At 41.5% G+C, this 22234-nt stretch overlaps 2 protein-coding genes across 4 annotated transcripts in view; one reads left to right on the forward strand and one right to left on the reverse strand.

Moving 5' to 3' along the window:
• The window catches only part of dnmt3bb.1 (DNA (cytosine-5-)-methyltransferase 3 beta, duplicate b.1), a 58074-nt gene extending 44716 nt beyond the window's left edge, over positions 1 to 13358 (reverse strand). For 2 of the 3 annotated variants that reach the window (XM_076277531.1, XM_076277530.1), the window contains exons 1-2: positions 13153 to 13358; positions 8561 to 8665 (exon numbers count right to left, since the gene is read on the reverse strand). In XM_076277531.1, coding sequence (XP_076133646.1) covers positions 8561 to 8620 — 60 coding nt within the window. In that variant the 5' untranslated portion in view covers positions 8621 to 8665; positions 13153 to 13358. Of the gene's footprint in view, positions 1 to 5911; positions 6363 to 8560; positions 8666 to 13152 lie in introns of those variants that run through there. The other variant, XM_076277532.1, reaches the window with a different exon arrangement.
• Positions 13359 to 14799: 1441 nt separating this feature from the next.
• commd7 (COMM domain containing 7) lies at positions 14800 to 21827 on the forward strand. The gene is made up of 9 exons (XM_076276550.1): positions 14800 to 14945; positions 17013 to 17066; positions 18287 to 18389; positions 18542 to 18598; positions 18695 to 18732; positions 18861 to 18951; positions 19348 to 19397; positions 20025 to 20073; positions 21433 to 21827. Exons 1-9 carry the CDS (start codon positions 14862 to 14864, stop codon positions 21507 to 21509), a joined length of 603 nt encoding a protein of 200 aa, XP_076132665.1. The 5' UTR covers positions 14800 to 14861; the 3' UTR covers positions 21510 to 21827.
• Positions 21828 to 22234: the final 407 nt, after the last annotated feature.

Consider the following 22234-nt stretch of genomic DNA (forward strand, 5'->3'; position numbering starts at 1 on the left):
AGGCTATACAACCAACTTAATGCGGTTTAAAGCTGTTTTAAGAGGTCTTATTTCTTCATTCAGCTGAGGTTAACAGTGTGTGGTGGTCTTTTGATAAATGAGTCATTAAACCGGTTTGGCAGAGAGATTATATATCATGGTTGATGTCGCATGCCTAATCGGAAAACAAACCACTGGTGAAATGTCTCCACATGCACACACAAGTAAAAAACAGAAAGACAGGCATACAGATCTATAGTTTCACTTCAACTTTACATCTCAAGCTCTGGGGAGAGAGAATCCAGTTACTGGTACAGTACTGTAGGTGTTCATAGATGGGAAGTTTCTGATCAAAAGTGTCTAACACACTAAAAGATCAGAGTGCTTTTCAGCGAAAGCATTTTTTTAATTATGATTGCACTCCCTCACTCTTCATCTAAAACATTCTTTAGTACACATTCCCTCTTCACGCCCCCCCCCAACAATCCTTCCGTGTCAAACAGCCACAGCAGCACACGTGCACCCCCTCTAGTTGGGGTGTGTGTGGTGTGGGGGTGTGTGTGTGAGTGGGCGAGGACGTGCCACTGATGTACAGAACAGGGGTGAACCAGTTTAGAGGGTCATTCAGTCCTGCTCCTCGCCTTTGTCCCTCCCCCCAAACCCCCCCTTGTCCTCTCCTCTCTCCTCCTCATGCAGATCACTGCGAGCAGGGCTGAGGGGCCCCATAAGATTCCTCTGAGGGCGGCTTTTGTGAGATTGAGGGACGGAAGAAAGGGAAGTCAGGAGAAACAGAGGCAAAGGCCCAGGTGGCTGAAAATCCCCTCAGCATCACCGCTGTGTGCTACCGTTACACAACACACATATTTTCGCTCTCACACCTTTACATTTACATTTACACACACAAACACACACATATGGTATGCACACACACACACACACACACACACACACACACACACACACACACACACACACACACACACACACACACACACACACACACACACACACACACACACCATATACCATATATGCTTGTATGGGTGATAAATGCAAGCTTATACTTACATACTCAAATTGCCACAATGCCTTTTAAAGATAAAACACAAAACATGCATAGCATACATAGCAAAAATACAAACACATGCTTGCACAGTCACACACACTGTACAGAAATATATGCTCCGAGAAATGTCTTTAGAGAATAAATCAATGATGCCTAATCCTCTACAGTGACCACTGCAAATGTGGAATTGGGATCTGTGCCCAGGCATATCCATGCTAAGGTTACAACTGACACGCATCAGTCACCTCTGCACATACACACACTCATAACTGACAGACACACATACACTCACACTCACACACTCACACACAGACACACAAATACACACACACACACACACACACACACACACACACACACACACACACAAACCATTAACCCCTGTAAGTACACATCTGCAGTAAAGAATTAAATCCTCTGCTGCTACCATGTGACAGTTTCATTGCCTAGCAGACACGTTGTGTCCAGGCAGGCAGGCGTGAGAGAGTGGCCCTGGGCCAGAGGGAGGGAAACCGACCTCATCTGCACACATGCACACTTCCCAAAAGACTCCCTCTGCCCTCTCTCACACACACACGCACACACACACATAAACTGCCCGTAGGCCTGCAGACTCCAACTCCATCTCCTGTCTCAAGGCACTCTGGGAATGCTGATCAGATAAGGGGTAAATTTCTCGAGCTGACATGTGACTAGGGATGGGCATCGTTAAGAAATTATCGATATCGATGCCATTGTCGAACCTGCTTATTGATACGATTCCTTATCGATTCCCATATCGATTCCTGTACCATTTGCTGAACACTTATAGGATGGCTTTGAGAGTTGTTGGCTCTCAATGTCTAATTTAAAGTGGTTTTAGAAAATGAATACCAAGGCTGCAATATCAATACAGAACTGTGTTTCCCCTAGAATTTTTTCCAGCAGCGGTGCTGTTGATGATCGTAGGAAGCCCCCCCCCCAGATTTTGAAAAAAATACTCCTTAAATGATGACTTCTGGTGGATTTTGTCGAAAGAAATTGACAGATTGAGTTACAAATTATGAAAATAAAAATTAAAGCTTAATCACAGGCCACTGTACAAACTATTACTATTCAGAATGTACAGTGCTGTGCACAAGTTAAGACATTTATTTATTTACAATATATTATACATACACAAAAAATTGATGTCCTTAAAGGCTTGATTTTTCCTCTTAATTAAGCTATTAAGATCAATTTCCAAAAGATTATTTGTCAATTTCAGCATGGTGTCTTAACTTTTGCACAGCACTGTATAAACTATATGGACTTCTTTTTCATGTCATTACACTGTATTGGTGCGGTGCAGGTCAAATTGAGTGCCTGTCACTTTAAGGCCGTGACGGCCAGAGAGGCTTGCTTGATTCTCACGGTTTTAAGCTAACTTAGTAGCGTTGTTGTGCATGGTGCACAAGGATATATGGATGAAATGAATTGTGTTTTCCATGTCATTTGGTAAAATAAATGCTCAAAAGCCTAACAACTCGAAGCAAATCTATCTTGGATTATAGCAGATAAGTGTTTTGTATCATTTCTATGATTTTGGTGAGCTCTACAGGAAATTACAAACTATCTCCAGATGTAAATGGTTGCGTACTGTAGGCTATAGGCTATTCAATTAAACCCACCAATAGGCTAGACCTTAGTTTCACAGCCTAGGTATGTTAGCAACACAGGGCTTGAAAGCATTGACTTTATAACAAACAAAAACGAAACAATGCATGGAATTTATCTGGGAATAGGCTACTGAAGGCAGGGGCGAGCTACCTCGCTGGCGTGTTTAATTTGGTTCCTTGGTTAACCGTTAACATAATGTAGGCTACGTTTTTTTTAACAAAATTGCGTCTGCTAATAAACTTAAAACATAAACACAAACAAACGTGATTTCCTGTGGAATCCCTGCCTGACACCGACTGCGCCTTCAACGTTAGCCTACTATTATTTGTTGACATCGAACCTGAACGAACGGCAGCTGTTCCCGAAGTTCACTTGCATGTTTTTTTTTTTTTTTAATTAGGCAATTTTTTGCAGCAGCGCTTGAATTCTAGGAGTGGCGCTGCTGACTAGCCTACATTGTAGGGGAAACACTGCAGAAGTTAAATGCTTTAATATTTCTAAATTTCGCATACTGTGACGTCGTGCCGCGACGTGGGAATGGATGTTCTGAATCGTTAGGTGGAATCGTTAACGTGTGTACGTGTACGATTCCGATGGATCGGAACGTTTGGAACCGGTTTCAAACCGGAAACTGGAACCGATTCCCAAGCCTACATGTGACGTGACAAACGCCGACAGGAGCCAAAAGAGGAAGTGTGCATCCTTACACCCCCCCCCCACACACACACCCCGGTCCACCACACAGCTGCATAGGCTCATACCACAGGCCAGTGTCCTGGAGGAGAGAGATCGAGCGAATGCTCTATGTTGGCCATTTATGCACTACATTACAAATGGACATGTGACCACACGTGCTGGGGAATGCAAAAATGTGCATAGGCAGACGACCACCTACAGGATATACTGAACCATGATATCAAGACCCACAAGCATACACCTACACACAAAACAAAGCCTACCACTAACACACCAATAGCATAATCAATTTTGTACAAACCCAAGTTTCAGAAACTGTGTTTTTGGAATGAGAGACAGAAAGAGTGAGAGTGAGAGCGATAGAGATAGCACAAGAGCGAGATAGGGACAGAGTGAGAGACAGAGGGATAGAGAAAAGAGTGAGAGAGGGATAGGGAGATAAAAAGAGAGAGAGAGAGAGAGAGAGAGAGAGAGAAAGAAAGAGAGGGAGGAAACTCCCCTCTGCTCGGTCGTTCCCCTTCCACTGCCTCCACTCTGTTGAGTCATCCACAAACACAGCCACCGCAGAGCTGCGCACCTGGGCTCCGAGGTGTGAGTGACTCAGAACAACCAGGCAGTGGTCTCCAGGTGAAGGAGCCTGAACTCTATTGTGCTGCTCAGCAAATGTGTTGTGTGGTGACAGATCAAAGTAAGGGGGGAAAAGCTTAACTTAAGTCCTTAACCTTTGCAGGAGAGTTCATCGTCTTTTGTGGCCTCTTCACTAACTACTCCTAAAGATACATTCATATACTGTACTTTTGTGAAATTTAACCTTTTGACGAGTCAGCAGCGTTAACAAAGCTAGGCAGTTATGAGATGCAGTGTTTCCCACAGAATTGGATTAAATTTGTGGCGGTAGTGTATAGGTCTAATTGAGTGCCTGTCACTTTAAGACGTTTGAGGGAACCCTTGCAACTGTAACACAGTTGAAAGGCTGCTGATATGTGGAAGCAATTCATAACGTTTTCTACATAGTTAAAATAAAGGTTCGTACTTCTCCTTGTGACAAGCACTTTTGAATTTTGGAAAACACTTTTCCATTTACATCAGGATTTTGCAAACATTCAGTGTCAGAGTCAATAAAATGAGCCCTTCAACGAAATTGACAAGCAGCAGTAAGTAGGCTAAGCATGCTAAATTCGACATCCAAACAGTATTCTAACGTTAGCTTTGAGATACTGCTTGATTTCATAACTTAACTTAGTTTAGTCTCTTCAATGTAGCCTACTATGTTGTGATAAGACCTTAGCAGAGTTTACTTCAATGCAGCAGTTTTGAACAAATTTGTCACGATGCTAAGCGGATTTAATAGCAATTTAGCCAGACGTCTTCTATGCAATGCTTCTATGTGGCAACAACAATCCTTCAACAATCGTGAATATTTTGTTAAATGCACATGCAGAGGAGTGGCAGCGGGCTACGAGAGAGATAGAGAGCGGGGCGGGGCAAGGAAAGGCTGCGTGCGTAAAAAGCGCAGCTCAATGGCAATGCAAGGATTTGACCTTATATTTAATTTAAATTAAATGAAACATAGAATATTAATCTGTGGCGGACGATTTTTATTTTGTGGCTCCCCGCCACAGATTAGTCAATGTATGGGAAACACTGTGATGAATGCTTGTTGGAGACCATTAGAGTTAATACAGCCTCATCCATGTAATATTATTATCGTTCTGATAACAGAACTCAAGCAGATAATTTGCGGCAATAGTTTTTTAAGCCCTAATTTCCCGACTAGGCGTACATTAAGGCCCGTCTGGCTACACTGAGCTACTTGAGCTTGGTTGGCTATACTTCTTCCTCAAAATAATGTCAGCGGTGTGGATGTATTTCACCATTCTAACAAATCTGTGGATCTGCGTTGAATCTGTGCATCCCAAAATCCTCTCGTGAATGATCCTCCGTTTAACTTTAGCAGAGCAAAGCTCAGCCTACTTAGAGTCGTCTTGTGCTGGTGTGTTTGCACTTTACCACGCTAGTCGGGAAAACAAATAAACAAACTCTTCGGTGGGATGAGTAGATAAGTAGGCCTAGTTCTAAGTTGTATTTTAGTATTACATCTGCATTTCGTTAGGTAAAATTACTGCAATTAAATAATGCTTATTAAATGCTGTCCCCAATTCATGTTCATTCAATTTTTTTTCAAGAGTAATATTATCGGTTATCATATCGGTATCGGCCACAAAAAAACAATAAATATCGGTTATCGGTATCGCTCCTAAAATTCCATATTGGTGCAACTCTACTAATTTTAGCCTTGTACACTGCCAGCATGTTAACCTGTAGAGCAGGTGTTCTTGGTAAGGCCTGGTAAGTCACAGAGAATCACCACACATAGCTTGCCTACTCTGTAGCCAAAAGCAAATTTCCTCCTCTTCTTAAAGGGAATGGAAGGGAAGGGAAAACTTCACCATAACTTAATTATGTTACAAAATGCTAAAAAAAATAGCCTGACGAGCCAGACCCATTAAAATGTAGGGTCTGGGCACTCACCGTTCGCAGTGCTCAGTCCGAGGGGCGGGATAATCGGTTGTCTTTCAAATTCCCTCTGCACGCAATAGGACAGCGCTATGAGTCACATGCGTTTTCCCACCAGCGGAGCTATGGCTAGTTCAAACTTTTGCCAACTTAAAAAAAAAGCTTAACTCGTGTCACACTGTTCGCTAACAGCAACATCCATCTTCTTTGTTTTCAAGTAGCAGGGAATTCGAGCCAAACCGTTGCAACTCTGCCATCAATCATAATGTTAAGCACGCCTAATTTGATTGGCCTGATAGAAGTTTAATTTTTCCAGCTCACAAGCCAACGAAGAGTTGCTAGACTAGCCCCGCTAGGGTGCGTCTAGATTTCTAGGCTACTAAAACATGAAATTAATCTAAGAATAATTATACTTGGTTTTAAACTAAAAGCATTCAGGAACTGAGACTACTCAAACTTCTCATTTGTCAGCAACAGCGACTACTCAAACTTTTCATCTAACTTCAATGGGAAATTCCAAAATAATAAGGAAGTAAAAAAGCAAACTACAGATAAAAAAGTAACTGACCACACTCACAGATTAATCCTTAATAGAATACGTAGATATATACCCTGTAGTATCACAGAGAAAATCCCACTCACTGTTATGGACGTGCAAAGAAGAAAAGTGCAACATCCAAAAAGCATGGTGAAAAAACAAAACACTGATACACTCAAACAAGATAAAGCTTCCTATAAAAATCCCTTGAACTGATGGCAAAGATATTGTAAATATTTTCTCCAAGGCTATATCATAGAAAGGGAAAACCCCACCGTAACTTCTGTGATAAGTTACAAAAAGCCAACCAAAATGTAACCATTTCAGCTGGCCATGTTTACCTCCAACTAAACTGAATATCACTTGTGACTCTCCATATCCAAGAACTGCAGCTAAACGGCTACCGCTAACAGACTACGGAGACTCTCCTCCTTCCAAGCGGTCTTCCCCAGTCACATAATGAGGCCACTGTGGCATGGCTCGGTGCCCCCCCCCCCTTCTTTTTCTCTCGGGCTGCAGCTGCCTGTGGTCTGCCAAGGGATGCCCTGGCCAGATGTCCGGCTCTAGTCCGGCGCCAGTTTACTCTGCGAGCCTAATGGATTGTGCACGTTGGTCGGGGACTGGAGGCCTGACAACTGGCCAGTACGGAGACGGGAAGGAAGGGAGGGATAAAGGGAGTGGGGTGGGGTAGGTGGACGAAAAAGGATGGACAAAAGGATGGTAATGCAGAGTCAGGAGCCTACAAACACACTCTACAAAGAGACATCTATGAAAGTGAGAGGGAACAACAACAGGAGTAATGGGAAGTTAAGGACAACACATTTTATCACTATCCTCCGGAAACACTGTGTGCAGACAGAATATCAGAGAGAACCATGGGCTTAGTACCGGTATGTGCACAGGGCTTAACTGGACATGTATCAGAGGCTGGAAGCACTGCACCCTCCACTACACCCACCAACTTTGACAACCTAAGAAATTACTCAGTGATTTACTGGAGAATGAAAGAACTGCCTACTCAAGAGGACAGGCTTCCAAGTGTGAATCGGGACCTCATCTGGGGTGCTGATGCAACAGTTGTGTAACTCCAAGCCAAGCCAAATCAAACTCTGAGGAGAAGACATTCCCGGGATGACAGCATTATTGTCCCTATTGTCCTGCACACAACCAAACTCCCTTAAATTGAAAACTGTGAAATGTGTTTTTTTCTAACCGACCAGCCTTCAAATGTTGAAAGTAGGCTTGAAATATAACAATGCCGTGGATAAATTCAAAATTGTGATTTTGATTAAAACTCGTTTAACTGTGTATCCCTAGTGTCTTCACTGTAAGTTGTTCATTAGTGCTTTCCATGTTTCAAACAGCACTTGCTGTCAGTATGGTGCTCTCATTATATGAACATGACAAGGTTGCTGCTACGTTTACGTTAAAACAGCTAACTTTTCTGCTTTAAATTATGAAACAAAAGGGAGTGAAGGCTGGTATTCATACCCACTCTCTTTCAGAAAATTGTGTCGGAAAACTGTGACTGTCAGAAAACTGTGGCGAACCAGGCTACAGCGTCCGTACCACCTTGGGTCCAGGTGCCCACAGGGACATGTCCCGAACGCACCCTGTCTCTCGCTCCCACTTGCTTCCTGTCACTCTTCACTGTCCTCTATCAATAAAAGACAAAAGGCCCCCAGAAAAATTCTGCGCTCATCATTTCACCTTTGGTCCGCGCATGAACCATTTACGTGACGATGTGGGTAACAGTGAGTAATCTGAAACTCCTGCTTAAAAAACATTCTGCACACTACCATGCAAATGAATGTTCTCTGTACTACTGTGGCTGTGAGCGTAGGTGGGACGTGACTGGAGCCATCCACATTCCTGCATTTATCTCCCTCTCAGCTGTATACTTTTAAAACAGTTTGAAAAGTACAGAAAAGTACAGTGTTTGACTAGTACTTACAATGTCAGCACTCTTATCCTCTAGTAATAGTGTAGTAGTAATTCCTAGCTATGCTAATTCCTAGCTATGGTCTCCTCTGCACTGTAGATTGAATGTTATTCTCTTACTGTAAGTTGCTTTCAATAAAAGTGTTTGCTAAATGAATACATGTAAAAAGTAAATGTCCTCTTACCGTGGCGGCAATCTTGCCACTTTCCTCCATGATGGCAGAGGAGTACTTGTTGGATGGCATTACTTTGGAGCTGTGCTTTCCTCGTTCCTTTGCTGGTTTGGCAATCTGTGTGGGCAATCAGACAATAATACACATTTAAAATTAAAAATATTAAGACGTTCAACATTGAATAAAACACAACACCGACAGTACAATAAAAGGATAATAGGACATTCTTGTTCAGCTTTCATTGGAAGTTCCAGATAGATTATACAATATGATCTACAGCCTAAAACTTGATCGCAATCTACACCAAAAGGTGTAAGCCCCATAACACAGAGCTACTCTGTACTAACATTAGCCCCCTTCAAACTGTCGAGCCAAAGCCGAGCTAGCCAGGTCGTACTGGGCCTAATTGCTTTCACACTTTCAGGTGCGGGTGCTAACTGGTGCCACTTGGTTGCTATATTGGTGCTACTGACCCCTGATTTCGAGCCCAACCACTTGGGCCACTTGGGTGGGGTCAAGGTGAAGGCGGGGTCAACCTGTTGTTGTGTGTGGAGTCGATAAACATTTAATGTCTATGAAAGCACAGCAGTAAGTTTGCTAACACACCGAGTTTAGAGATAGCGGTTAAGTCCGTGTTGAAGATGTTTGCCTGTCAGTAGGCTAAATCTGTCTAGAGGTCGCCATGTAGCACAGTAAAAAGTGAACTTATGAGTTAACTAACATAGACAAGCGTCCCACTAAATTATTCCTGCCAGTGTGATTTATGCTATATATCCATAGTGTGGAATAGTGTGGAGAACTATCGTAAAAGCACCAATTTCCACCCCTTTTGGAAATTCTAAAATAAAGATGTTGTTGTAAAGATGTTTTAATACTTCAAAATAACATTTGATAAATGAACATTTTCCAGTAGCCATAGGTGTGTAGTAGATTTGAACAAAGTCTGGTTTGGTTCTTAGCAGGAGCATCCACTGCCTTCAAAATCCTATTTTCTAAACTGTGCGCTCGGAGTTTGGTGCTGGGCTGGTGAATGCCCACTCACGCGGCACATCATCGCAGAATCTAAATTCCACTGGAGCTCCAAGCGGATTTGTACACGCAGCCTTACAACACTGTTTACAGCTCTTCAAGTCATGGTAAAGTGTAATTTTTGGTATATAGCTCATTAAGATACACGTATGTTGTGTGTGCTGGTGTTTCTTCGCTGTCTTGGTTTTTATAGAAATTAATATAAAGTGACATACACGTAAAAGGGCGGAAATAGGTGACTGACTTCGATAGCATACAGGATAGGATAGAGATAGGCAACTTTCTGCTTAAACTATTTGAAAATGGGTGGTATTGGTGACGTTTTCACAAGCGGGGGCGTGTTGAGGTGTAATCAGGAGAGGCTAGCCTGACAGTCTGAACATGGGATATGATCTCCGGGATATGAGGCTTGTAGACCTGGCCAACTATCACCAGGTGGCCCCCAAATAATCCTAGCCTGGCCTGGCTCGACGGTCTGAAGGGGGCTATTGAGATCAAAGGTCTGGCCAGTGCCACTGCAGCTAGTTCTGCAGCATATGAAGAACCACACCAGACCAGTCAGCATGGCTCTGGGGTGAACACCCACTGGGCAACCCATGGAGGGATTAGAGGTCACGTCGTCATGCTCCCTCAGGAGACAAACAGATTTCAATTTAAACCTTTCATTTCTGACCTTTGCCAAACTAATTTACAAGCGTAAAGGAAAGACAATAGCCAGGTGAGCATGGGGGTCAACCTTTCATCATGGCCTGCTGCAGTTACGATACCATCTCATTACTCTAAGCTACAGAAAGTCAACTATAAAATGGTTTTACCAAGTCATACTTGGTGATTACATTGAAATATTAATAGATATGGTTGAAGACATTAACCAAAACAAAGATTTCAAAAGATAGATGAGAGACTGTTGCTGCAATTCATTAAGGTATGTGTAACCTGGACAATAAACCAAACCAAGGTTGTAACTGATCAGGTTCAGTGCCTGTGTTTTCAAATTTCAGCTTAAGAAAAAATAAATAGTTGCAGGAGTGCAGTTATTGGAAGTTTCACTCCAAGCTCTGCCCTAAGTAGAGAAACTCCAGACACTCCCGTGCTCCAAGGTCACCAGAAACAATCTGAGTAAAGATTAAATTCCATAGGAGCAAAGACACGTCAGACAAAACACAGCAAAGTAGAGCTAAGTCAACCCATCCCGCACTAATGGGCTCCATCGCCCGAGGGAGTTATGTTGACACGAGAAGTTATGGCCAATTGTGTGTGACTGAAAAGCCCCCCTCGTGTCTTTCCTGAGCCGCCTTCTCCATCTTAAGAGGCTGAACCCAGTGACCGCGGTACACTCGAACCCCATTAACACCACACTGCTGCCGCAGGAGGCAGAGCAGCCAGATGCATCCTGACAATTATGGCAACCCTCACTGACAAAACGATACAGTAGTCACACTCATGCATGCATACAGTCCAATAACACACACAAACATATGCAGGTTTGGACACATACGTTACACACAGACAGACAGACACACACACACACACACACACACACACACACACACACACACACATACACACAAATCCAACCACTGCATGTGCAGAAACCCATCGAGAGAACAAAGCGTGTAGTTTTCCTCTGACCTGATGAATGTGTGTGAGTATGAATGCACCTGCTTTTACCCAAAGTGTGCGCCTATAGCCAAAGCTCTGCACCATTGTTAAGACAGGAGGGCTGGTGAAGCTGAGAAGGAAGAGCACAATAGGAGGCCACATCAAAGTTCTGCCTGAGTGTTGGGAGGGATAAAGCAGGGGCCAGGGAGTTTGCCCTGAAGGACATGTTCATAGGGAGGGGTCACCTGCCATTTTGCCACACTGGGGATCTCAAGGGGTTGAAACGGTACCTAAACCTGATCAAATGCATTACATAGCTGAAATTAAACACGTGTATTATAAAATAGTTTTCAAGAAACCCACCTGTAATGGTCATGGTAAATAACATGTAGAATAACAGATTGTGTTGAATAATTTTAATACTATGAATCAAAGCCTTAAGGGATATTCCATCTTCCGTGGTTTCACGTATGGTCAGCACGCAGCGCCCACGTCATTACACAACTTTCTACACCTCATTTTGTAAAAAAAAAAAAAAAGATCAAGGGCTACGTTAGACACACACACACATACACACTATACACTAGCGCGCACTCACACATGTTTAGGAGATATATCCAAAATTATATTGATACAAACCAGTGTCCAAAATGATATTGATAAAAACCAGTGTCAACGTGTAGGCTAACCATGGGTTATCGTTTGACAAAGAGCCTTGTCAAAAGCGACACATTCCTCCGAGAGGCCCAAGAACGAACCCGCACGCAAAGACGCAACGTCGAGAGCTAATTGTCGCATTACTCACTGCAGTTCATTGATCCCCATAAATCCTGATTGCGTCCCATTACTCCCATTCTCAGTAAAGGGAAAACTATCACGGACTACACTTCACTGTGGTATTCGGTGGTTTTGAACTGGCTATGCATTGCCAAAGACGAATGGCTTGTCAAGTGAGGGAAAGTTTCATAGGGAAGAGAATAAATCTAGGATAGCTCTTGTGACGTTACCTTTATCTGTAGCCTACGTGTTATTTCGAGATAATGAGCCAAATGATGACATATCTGACAGGCATCAAATCAGTCCAAATAAAACAAGATATTCCAAGTGATTGCTTGTGATACACCAAATAGTCCGAACTGTAGACTATTGCACACTTTCAGTTGATTTTGATATAACTTTTTATCTGGCGACTGCCAGGTGAATCGCAGACATCTTTGCATAATTTGGTCAATAATGTCAAATGACGAACATCAGCTTTTACAAAGTAGCAATTAAAGTTTTGTTTTTGGGCATGCGCTTGCTTGCACAGAAAACTTGCACGCTATTTTGTAACCGAAGTTGTACGAGCGCACGCTTTGAGCACGCTTCACTCAGGTCTAGTTCAAGTTCGTGGACACGACCTTAAATAAGGTTGTAATTTCAAGTACAATTAAATTCCATATATACTTCATTCTTGCAACCTTTTAGCAAAAATAAGCATCTTCGTGACCAGAAAAAATCTCAAAAATGAAACTCTTCCAATTATACAGCAGCAGAAACATCTGGATAACGTCTTCCAAAGGCATGTCCAGACACGCTGAGAGTTTAATTGTTTAACACTAAACTAATCCTTTGTTGAGACAGAAATTATCGATCTACATTCGCAAAGTGAAAACGGTTTACGTCGAAAGTTATAGTCAAGTTTGGTGAATCCCTTTCCTTACCTTACATAATCTTCAGCGTCCACCTTAATGCATTATGCAGAATTAATTACGGGTTTCTTAAAAATGCACCAGTTATAAAAAGAGCAATACTTTGCCTTCATCTAACTAGGTTACAAAAGCGAAAGTTGGTTGTTTGTAAAACCTTTAACTCAGGTATAGCCTACTGTTCCTTGGGTTGCCCGCAGCCATGCTGGTTCAACTCTCAACGAATACGCACAGCGTGTACAGTAGCGAAGCTGGTCAAGGCAACCCGGAGTTCGAAGAATTTACCTGTTGCTGCAGTCTTCGTCTGATTTTGAAAAAAGTTTTAAGATTGATTGATCCCTCCTGGTGTTGAGCAGTTGCCAAGGTGTCACGGCTTGTCACTATCCACTTATCCTTTCTTCCGTGCGCTTTTTGTACCTCGAGGGTGAGGAGGCTATGTAAATGGGTATCAAGATTCTTTACGAAGTCCGCTCTCTGCCTCACTTGTCAGGCGTGACTTTTCCCGGGTAATACTGTCTCGACTCTCGAATCGTACTTTCAGAATAAAAACTGAATTTACCTTGAAAGAAAATAAAGTCTGGGAATAATCATGTTCCCCTGATTTCTGTATACGAAATGGTCTATCTAACATTATTATTGGACACACATTCTCATTTTACTAACATTTTGCATTTACCATTATTAGACCAAAAGAAGTCCACCTGTTGATAAAAAAACACCACATTATTTCATAATAGATATGTGAGATCAAAATGCAAACATAAACCCTGTGGAAAGGAACACAGTGTAGCCTACAGTAGCCTACACACATCAGTGATTTAAACAAATGTGCACTTTAACCTATCTTTGATTATACACCAGGAAACAGGACGGAAACTATGGAATAAACAAAGAGGCATTTGTCTTGTGTAGCCTAGTATAAAGGCACATGCTGAAAATTTAAATACATGTTTGTCTACGTTGATTTTTCTTATGGTTTCTCAGACTCATACTAGGCTATTTCACCCAGAACCAATGATGCATAACACTAATCACACATTAATGATCAACGGTGGTTTGAGTAGTACTGGAAAAAAAAATTGAAAAAAACATTTTGTTGATTTGTTTGCTGTTGTATGGCAAAACTGGTTACACCTGCATTGACTTGACACATATGTATTATGCTGGACTAGGCCTACAACATCTCAGCGCAGAAGTATTTTGTTATGTTGTGAAGTTACAGTTAAAAATAGCCCTCTGCCCCAGCATGTGTGGTGAGTAGAAAGTGGTCACCATTGTTATGTTGTTGTCACAAACTAATCAATAACGCAGGCCTAACTGCATTATAACTTGCCCAACAAATTCTTTATAGCAGACTATGCATTAATTGCACATGGACCTTAATTATTTATTCATTATGCTACTGGAATCTGCAGATATCCCTTCCTTTTTCCGTCTTCACTCATGGAAGATTCTGAAGACTGAACAACATCATTTATATACATGGCACCACATGGACCAACATTACCAAATTTGATGTAAGGGGCACAGCAAAGGAAGGTAGGATGCTATAAGCTATAACATTGCACTTCTATGCTAGCTGAAAGGAGTTTGTAATTATATATTGTTTAAAACTTTTGTTCAACGCTACTTGCATAACATTATAACAAAAAATAGATCATCGACTGGCAGAAATATAGCCTTGTACAAGACACACATGATGACCCTGCAAGGGGACATGGATTCGAACATCTAATGAATATTAATTTAGGTTACTTTCAGTTCACAATAGCCTACCCTTACACTTTATACAAAACTGTTTGTTTAACATGTTATGTAGCCTACTCATTCCCTGATGATGGGGCGAATGAACAGATTAAGAAGATTAGCTGCACTCTGTGATGAAAGTGCGAAAGCCAAACCAGAGGATAAAATTGTTACGGGACCGCCGTACACCGGAAATCAGTCGTCAGATGTTGGATGATACTGAACTGTGATACTGTGTGGATGAAACAATGTTGCCGTTACAGTTTACAAAAGATCCTTTGACAGAAGCGGTGACTACTGACTTTCAGAATTTGAACAAATTTAGTGAGCAGGTAAATTAATATGATTTATCTAAGAGCTTTACTGAGATGTGGGACTGTCTGAGGCAGAGCAGTAGCTAATCTAAGTGATATTTCGGTAACGTTAGCCAGCGTTAGGTGTTTACTAGCGATTTGGAACATACAATGACTTGTCATAAAGCCTAGACACTATAGAGGCTATTCCGTAAATATTAACACTGCACTGTGTTCTTACTTGACAGACGGACCGACCTAGGCTACTTTAATATCTTCCTATAGTTCACACACACACACACACACACTATCACACGCTTCATATGCGGCACTGTACCACTTGCCATTTCAATAGCATGGATGAATGCAGTGGTTGTAAAGTCCTTTACATTAGAAGGGTTGTAACTCGCTTATCAATGAATATGCGTTTATGCAGACTATTGGGTTATCTGATATAGCGACACTTGAGTAGGCTATGCAGGTGTCACATGTCTTGTGTCACAAGATGCATCTCGTTAAAGCACTTGCGTACTATATTGACAGACGTGAAGACATTGGTTGGGGCTGCAAATTGAAGTTAATCCCTTTCACCCATAGCAGTTGTTAATGGATCTCTTGGCCATCATATGATGATGTTAGGCTACTCTCACAAAGGCTCAAATGTCATGCTATTTGACGCCATAGAATCTTCCCACTCAGCGTGAGGCGAAATGCTTGTTAATGACAGTGGCGTCGTCCATCTCATTAACATGTAAAATAGATTACCTTTGGAGATATTGAGGAGACGCAGACTTAATTGTATAGTTGTGGTATGGCGCTTAACTTATGTAAGTGGACCTTGTAAAACATGTATGTCTGTGCAACAAACCGTATCCTGGTACTGCACCCCACACTCCAACCAAATCCACACAAAAAAAAGAATCTCAGTTAGAGCTAGTTTAGTTAGCCTGTGTTTGTTTTTGGGTATGGGTGTTGCACACATATGGCTGTTCATCTGTTTTAGCACGTTCCTACTGTGTCTGCTGGTGTCCAGAGGCGGACAGAGTACACAGCTTCATTACTTGAGTAAAAGTACAGATACCCTTTGCTAAATTTTACTCAAGTACAAGTAAAAGTACAACAGTCAGATGTCTACTTAAGTAAAAGTATTGAAGTACTTGTTTTTAAAAGTACTTGAGTATCAAGAGTAGCCTACATTTTTTAAATATTGCATTACTACTGCCACAGTGCTTACATTTATGTACAGAAACGTCCTACATGGAGTTATGAAAAATGTTAATGTTAATACCTTGGAGAATGTAAACGGAATTGAAAGTAAAATCAAGTCATTTTTATGTTTTTACCATGTTGCCAGGGATGGGCAGTATTTCTAATACATGTATATAAAATACGTATTTCAAATACAAAATACTATTTTGTAATTGAAACACTTGAAGCGAAAACTATCATTAACTTGTTCAGAAAATTGAAATAGTCTGGCGAGGTGGGGCCACAGGTTGGCACATTCCCGGGATGGACCTGCTGCGTCTTCATCCATTGTTTCGTCCATGGTTTCGTCTCTTATTTAAATCTGACCATCTGAGTTGACTTTGGCGGAAAGCTGAAGGTGATTGCTGATAGGCTGTCCCAATCAGTGGCGCCTGCACAATCCAATCATGTTGGAGAGGGAAACAACAAATTGAGGCTTTCCGAGATTTTTCTTTTTTCCTTTTTTTTAGAAGAAGTAACGGGTACTCACGGTTATGGATAGAAATGTAGTGGAGTAAAGAGTACAATATTTGCCTCTCAAATGTACTTGAGTAAAGTCATGAGTACTCCCCCAAAATGATACTCGAGTAAAGTACAGATCCCTCAAAATTGTACTCAAGTACTGTACTCAAGTAAATGTACTCCGTTACTGTCCGGCTCTGCTGGTGTCATTTTAAACCTCGGACCATCAAATTAAACAGGTTTTGATGAGGAGCTGTTCGATAATAATGGGTTTTGGTTTTGTCTTTGCATTTAAGGCCACAAGGTTTTTAGTTTCAGGCAAAAATGCTAAAAAAACAACAACATTCCAAGGATTGGAAAGTAGGCACTGAAGTTACATTTCCCCTTTCTCTACAGCAATTTGCCAGCCTGACAGAAATCTTATACCAGTTTCTACTGGAGCCAAAGGAGGTAAACCACAGACTAAGCTATGCATGATTTTATAAGTTGTTGCTGATAAGATGTAGCCTGAAAAGGCTTGTTTGTTACCCACTGAGCTATGTTTTGTCTTAGGGATTTTGGGCTGATGTTGATACTGATGTATGAGATAACAATGTGTCTGATAACTAATATAGATTATTTTTTTGTTTGCTTAGTTTTTGTTGTTAAATGTATCCTTTAGTAGAGTGGAAATGAAAATATTTATAAAAAATGTAACCATTTTCAAGTCTTTTAGGCCTTCATAATACCATCTCAATGTCCTGGTCTCCACATAACACATCATTTCCTCAGTGCAGAATTGATGACACATGATAGATAAACACCAGCCACTGCCATCAGTAAAAGCCATTTGCTGATAGCTGACATCAGTCAACAAGACTGATATATCGGTGCATCTTTAGTTTTTTTCTTCTACTTGAGTGCTGTGAACTTAAATTTTTGGGAATGGCAAAACAGATGTTTACAATTTAATTCTATAAACTATTTTTTAAGTGTGGTGGGCTTTCCCTCAAAAGAACACACCAACATTTTAGAAAATTAGCTTATTCGCCATCTCCCCCAGGGTTAGATAAGATGATACATACCCTTCTTGTCTCTGAGCGTGCAGTTACTCCCCCACTGTTAGCCTAGCCCAAGTTCAAAGTATACATGCTTAACAAATCGCTGTGTCTCATTTTTACATAGGTGTTTGTACATGTTATGTATACAAGTCACAACATGTAAATAGGAAAATCTTGGAGTTTTTTGTCTCTTTTGGAAGCTGTTAACTAGTTGGTTCTGACCACCTCAATGAACTATGCTAAGTTAGGCATGGTGGGCAACAGTGGGTGCGCCAGACTGCGTTACTGCATGCACAGAGACAAGAAGGGCATGTAGCATCTTATCTAGCACAACAAAAAAGTAGTTTATACAGTCAAATGGTTTAAACATCTGTTTTGCCATCCCCCTCAAAATATTGGCGTGTTTCTTTGAGTGTAGAAGTGATTTATGGCTTATTTGCTTGTCATATCCTAAAAGTGCAAATCCTCTTCTTACAGAGGATTCAGTCAAATTCAAGCCAAGTTTTAACACACACACACACACACACACACACACACACACACACACACACACACACACACACACACACACACACCCCATACACACTGTTCTGGCCATAATTTTTCTTTTTTTTCTAAAATGGGAAACAGACAGACAAGTTTCTCACACAGCTGAATGAGTTTGCTGGGGAAAATGGCATGAGTGCTGGTCCTCTGAGGAGTTTGATGAAGAGTGTGCTCCTCCTTCCTCATGGTAAGGACAAGAGCCATTCTCTCCTGAGACAGCAGACAGACTGATACCATCTCTCAAATAGTCATACAGTATGTTTGTCCAGAGGAGTGGTCAGGATACCCCCCAGTGGGAGAGGCCTATTGTTTTAGTTTCTTTTTCTTTTTTGTAACTAGGTGCTCTGAAAAAAAATCTTACTGCTGAACAAGTAAAAGAAGACCTCCTTAATCTTGGTATGGGATAAATTTAGTAATTATTTTGATATATTTGTGTTGGTTTGTGCCATTCAATCTAATGTATGCCTTGTGCTTGATTTTCCCTGGTTGTAGGAGTCGATGAAGATAAGGCTGTGCATTTCTCAAATCAGGTACATCACAGGAATCTTTCACATTTGGCTATGAAAGTAGGTAGTGTTGCTTTGGTGGCTGACCTCTTTACAAATTTAGAAAACACATTAAAACATTTTACTTTTTTTGGCACATGTACCTTTTGCAGTGGAAAGTCCACTATGCTGTGCTCTCCAGAGTGGCTGTAGGACAGACTTTGATGGTCAACCAGCTGGTGGACATGGAGTGGAAATTTGGTGGTTAGTATAAAGGCCTCTGCACATAGGCGCCGACATGAGTGACGCACACTCCGCTTTCAATGTTTGATTGGATTCCATTCCATTGTTCCCAATACAACCCCCCACACCACCGCCAAGCCCTTTCGCCTCATAGATTACAATTCAGTTACATTTTTGTCAGCGTCACTCAATAAAATCCATTGCTTATCGAATGCTCGTAAGCTGACAGTTTTGATGCTGGTGTTATGTGGGCAAGGGACAGAAAGCGTCTGCACACTTATATCGATGGCTATTTGCGGGGGCCTTAATTCAACATCTCATTTGCTTAACATATAAAAACCACATGGAGATTTCAGCTGTGTGCCCTGACATGGTGCACTATGAGTGTGGTGAATGATGCCTGCATTTTGTCTGCAGTAACTGTAGGGACCAGTGAGATTCAGAAGACTGGGAACATCTTTCTACAGGTAAGGAAATAAAATTGCATGATGTTCTGATTCTGTCTGTGGGCTTTTTACACATTATTCATAATTGAAATGGGGATCTGTCAGTCTATGTAGTGTTATTGGGGGGTACCAGGAGCTTGCTAAGTGATGGGTCTATACATGTCCATCTAGGCAACTAACAGGCTTTTTTAAGTGAAGAAAGTATGAATGCCCAGACATAGTGGTCGATTTTCTTTTTTTTTCAGGTATAGTGATGAAAGACATCAAAAAGCCAAAGACACAGTTGACAGGCTGTTAGACTTAGAGTAGCAGTGTCATGCTACTGTAGTTGTTTCTGCAGCTGTTTCATTTATCGCCACAATGACATACAAGTCATCCATGCGTTTGCCTTTGGTGTCCTTTTGCTGTGCAGAGCTGGTAGAGTGTGTCTCAGTCTCAATTGCTCCCACCCCACACACTGATTTGTTTTCTTTTCTCATTTCATCATCGTCCTCTTTAACAGTCTGTTTCGTAGCAGACTTGGAAAATCCCCACTCACTTAAGGCACTTACTTAAAATATTTGGCTGACAATTGATTTTTAAACCAGCACTCTCTGACTTAAAAACGACCATGTTCTCTGTGACGTTTTTCTCCTTGTCCATTCTCAGCTCAAGCTTATCATCAGAAAAGGGAACTCCACAGAAAACATCTACATGGGTGTGTCCTCTTTTTATTCGTCCACTTTTATACACTTTAATTGTTTATACGGCTCTTCACAATGCAAGTAGAACGCTCCATTGACTTAAATGGGATTTCCCAAAGTTCTACCGGTCATTATGTAAGGGATAATGTATAGAACGCCGGTCATTACTGTGAAAATAAGTCCCGACAGGGCGAACCGGACCCCGACGCGCAGCGGAGGGGTCTTGTTCCGCCCTGAAGGGACTTATTTTCACAGTAATGACTGGCGTTCTATACATTATCCCGCTTATTATACGGCTACTTGCCAAAACGAAATTATAAACTCCCCACGATATGACTTTAGCTTACATAACCTAGCCTATTTGTTACCGTTCATCGTGGCATTTGCTGAGAAACAAATAGTTCGCAAACAACACATGCTGCTGAACTTGAATAAAACATTCTTTAGAACACAACTGATCAGAGATGGGCAGCCGTGGCCTACTGGTTAGCACTTCGGACCTGTAACCGGAGGGTTGCCGGTTCGAACCCCGACCAGTAGGCACGGCTGAAGTGCCCTTGAGCAAGGCACCTAACCCCTCACTGCTCCCCGAGTGCCGCTGTTGATGCAGGCAGCTCACTGCGCCGGGATTAGTGTGTGCTTCACCTCACTGTGTGTACACTGTGTGCTGTGTGTGTTTCACTAATTCACGGATTGGGATCAAAAGAGTATATATACTTATACTTGATCAACCGTCTGCTTTCACGTTTGAATGAAGTTCCAGTCCTTGCGTAGTGATATGAAAGACGTATCAGAAGCACAAAACCCTTTGCCATTGACAGCGGTAATTATGTTTGCAGCGGTAATTACATGAATTTATTTACCGCTAGAACTTTGGGAAATCCCATTCAAGTCAATGGAGCGTTCTACTAGCATTGTGAAGAGCCGTATAATAATTTCATCTAAGGACCTCTAAATAATGGCCGCTGCCAGTGGCAACGGATTTTCATTCAAAAGTGAAGCAAAGAGTATAGAAGTAACGAAGGCAGGCGGTTGATCAGCTGTGTTCTAAAGAACGTTTGATTCAAGTTCAGCGTGTGTTGCGAATTTGTTTCTCAGCAAAAGCCATAACGAAACGGTAACAAATAAATGTAAAGAGACATATCGTGGAGTTTATTTCTTCATTTTGGCAAGTAGCCATATAATAAGCGGGATAATGTATAGAACACCAGTCATTATCGGCGTGTCTGGGTCCATTTCGCCCTGTCGGGACTTATTTTCCCAATAGTGACCGGCGTTCTATACATTATCCCTTACATATTGATCATTACTGACCACTGTTTTGGTCACTGGAGGTATTCTTCATGTTGCTTCATCCTTTTTGTGTTTTACAGAGCTGACACTACCGCAGTTCTATAACTTTCTCCATGAAATGGAGCGAGCAAAGGCTGCTATGGACTGCTTCAGCTGAGCTGCAGTGTCGGCATGGGGCTCAGCACACCTCTGTATCCGCATCTTGCCCTCTTGTGTGTGTGTGTGTGTGTGTGTGTGTGTGTGTGTGTGTGTGTGTGTGTGTGTGTGTGTGTGTGTGTGTGTGTGTGTGTGTGTGTGTGTGTGTGTGTGTGTGTGTGTGTGTGTGTGTCGTTACCCAGCCTACACCACATATTAACTTCTGATTATTTTTTCATGTTTGTAAAGCAAATGGTCCTCATGTAAGTAATGATGTGTTATATGAGAAACATTCTCTGATTGTACATTAACTTTCAATAAATAAATATTTCCAATATTGCACTGCCTTGTAAACATTAGTTCAGTGAATGGCTAAAGGAATAAAATGGTACCTGCTCTAGGCCTAGCTTGGGAACTAGGCAGATCCATCTTGACACAACTGTATTTAGAAACTTTGTTTACAAGAAAGCTATCTGTATAGTACTTGGGGAAGAATTGGGTAAGAGTTTAATGTTCAATTTTATAACTATATAAATAACTGGTAGGCTTCAAGGTGGTGTTAGCCCGGCTACTCCAGGCCCTTTTTTCGTTAAAATTTTTTTGTTGCTTTTAGTGAAGGAACAATGTTACCTTAACGCTCCTGTTGTGTTCACGGTCATTTTCTTTTTTTTTGTGATCAACTGTTTATTGAGTTTATTGAGTTATATAAAATTTGCCCGATTTACATTTTTTTCTCTTAAAAATATT

Source organism: Alosa pseudoharengus, unplaced genomic scaffold, assembly GCF_046254945.1.
Source record: "Alosa pseudoharengus isolate Yale_2024_CS ecotype anadromous, Long Island Sound unplaced genomic scaffold, YU_APseudo_1.1 YU_APseudo_1.1_scf_9, whole genome shotgun sequence".
Lineage (NCBI taxonomy): Eukaryota > Metazoa > Chordata > Actinopteri > Clupeiformes > Clupeidae > Alosa > Alosa pseudoharengus.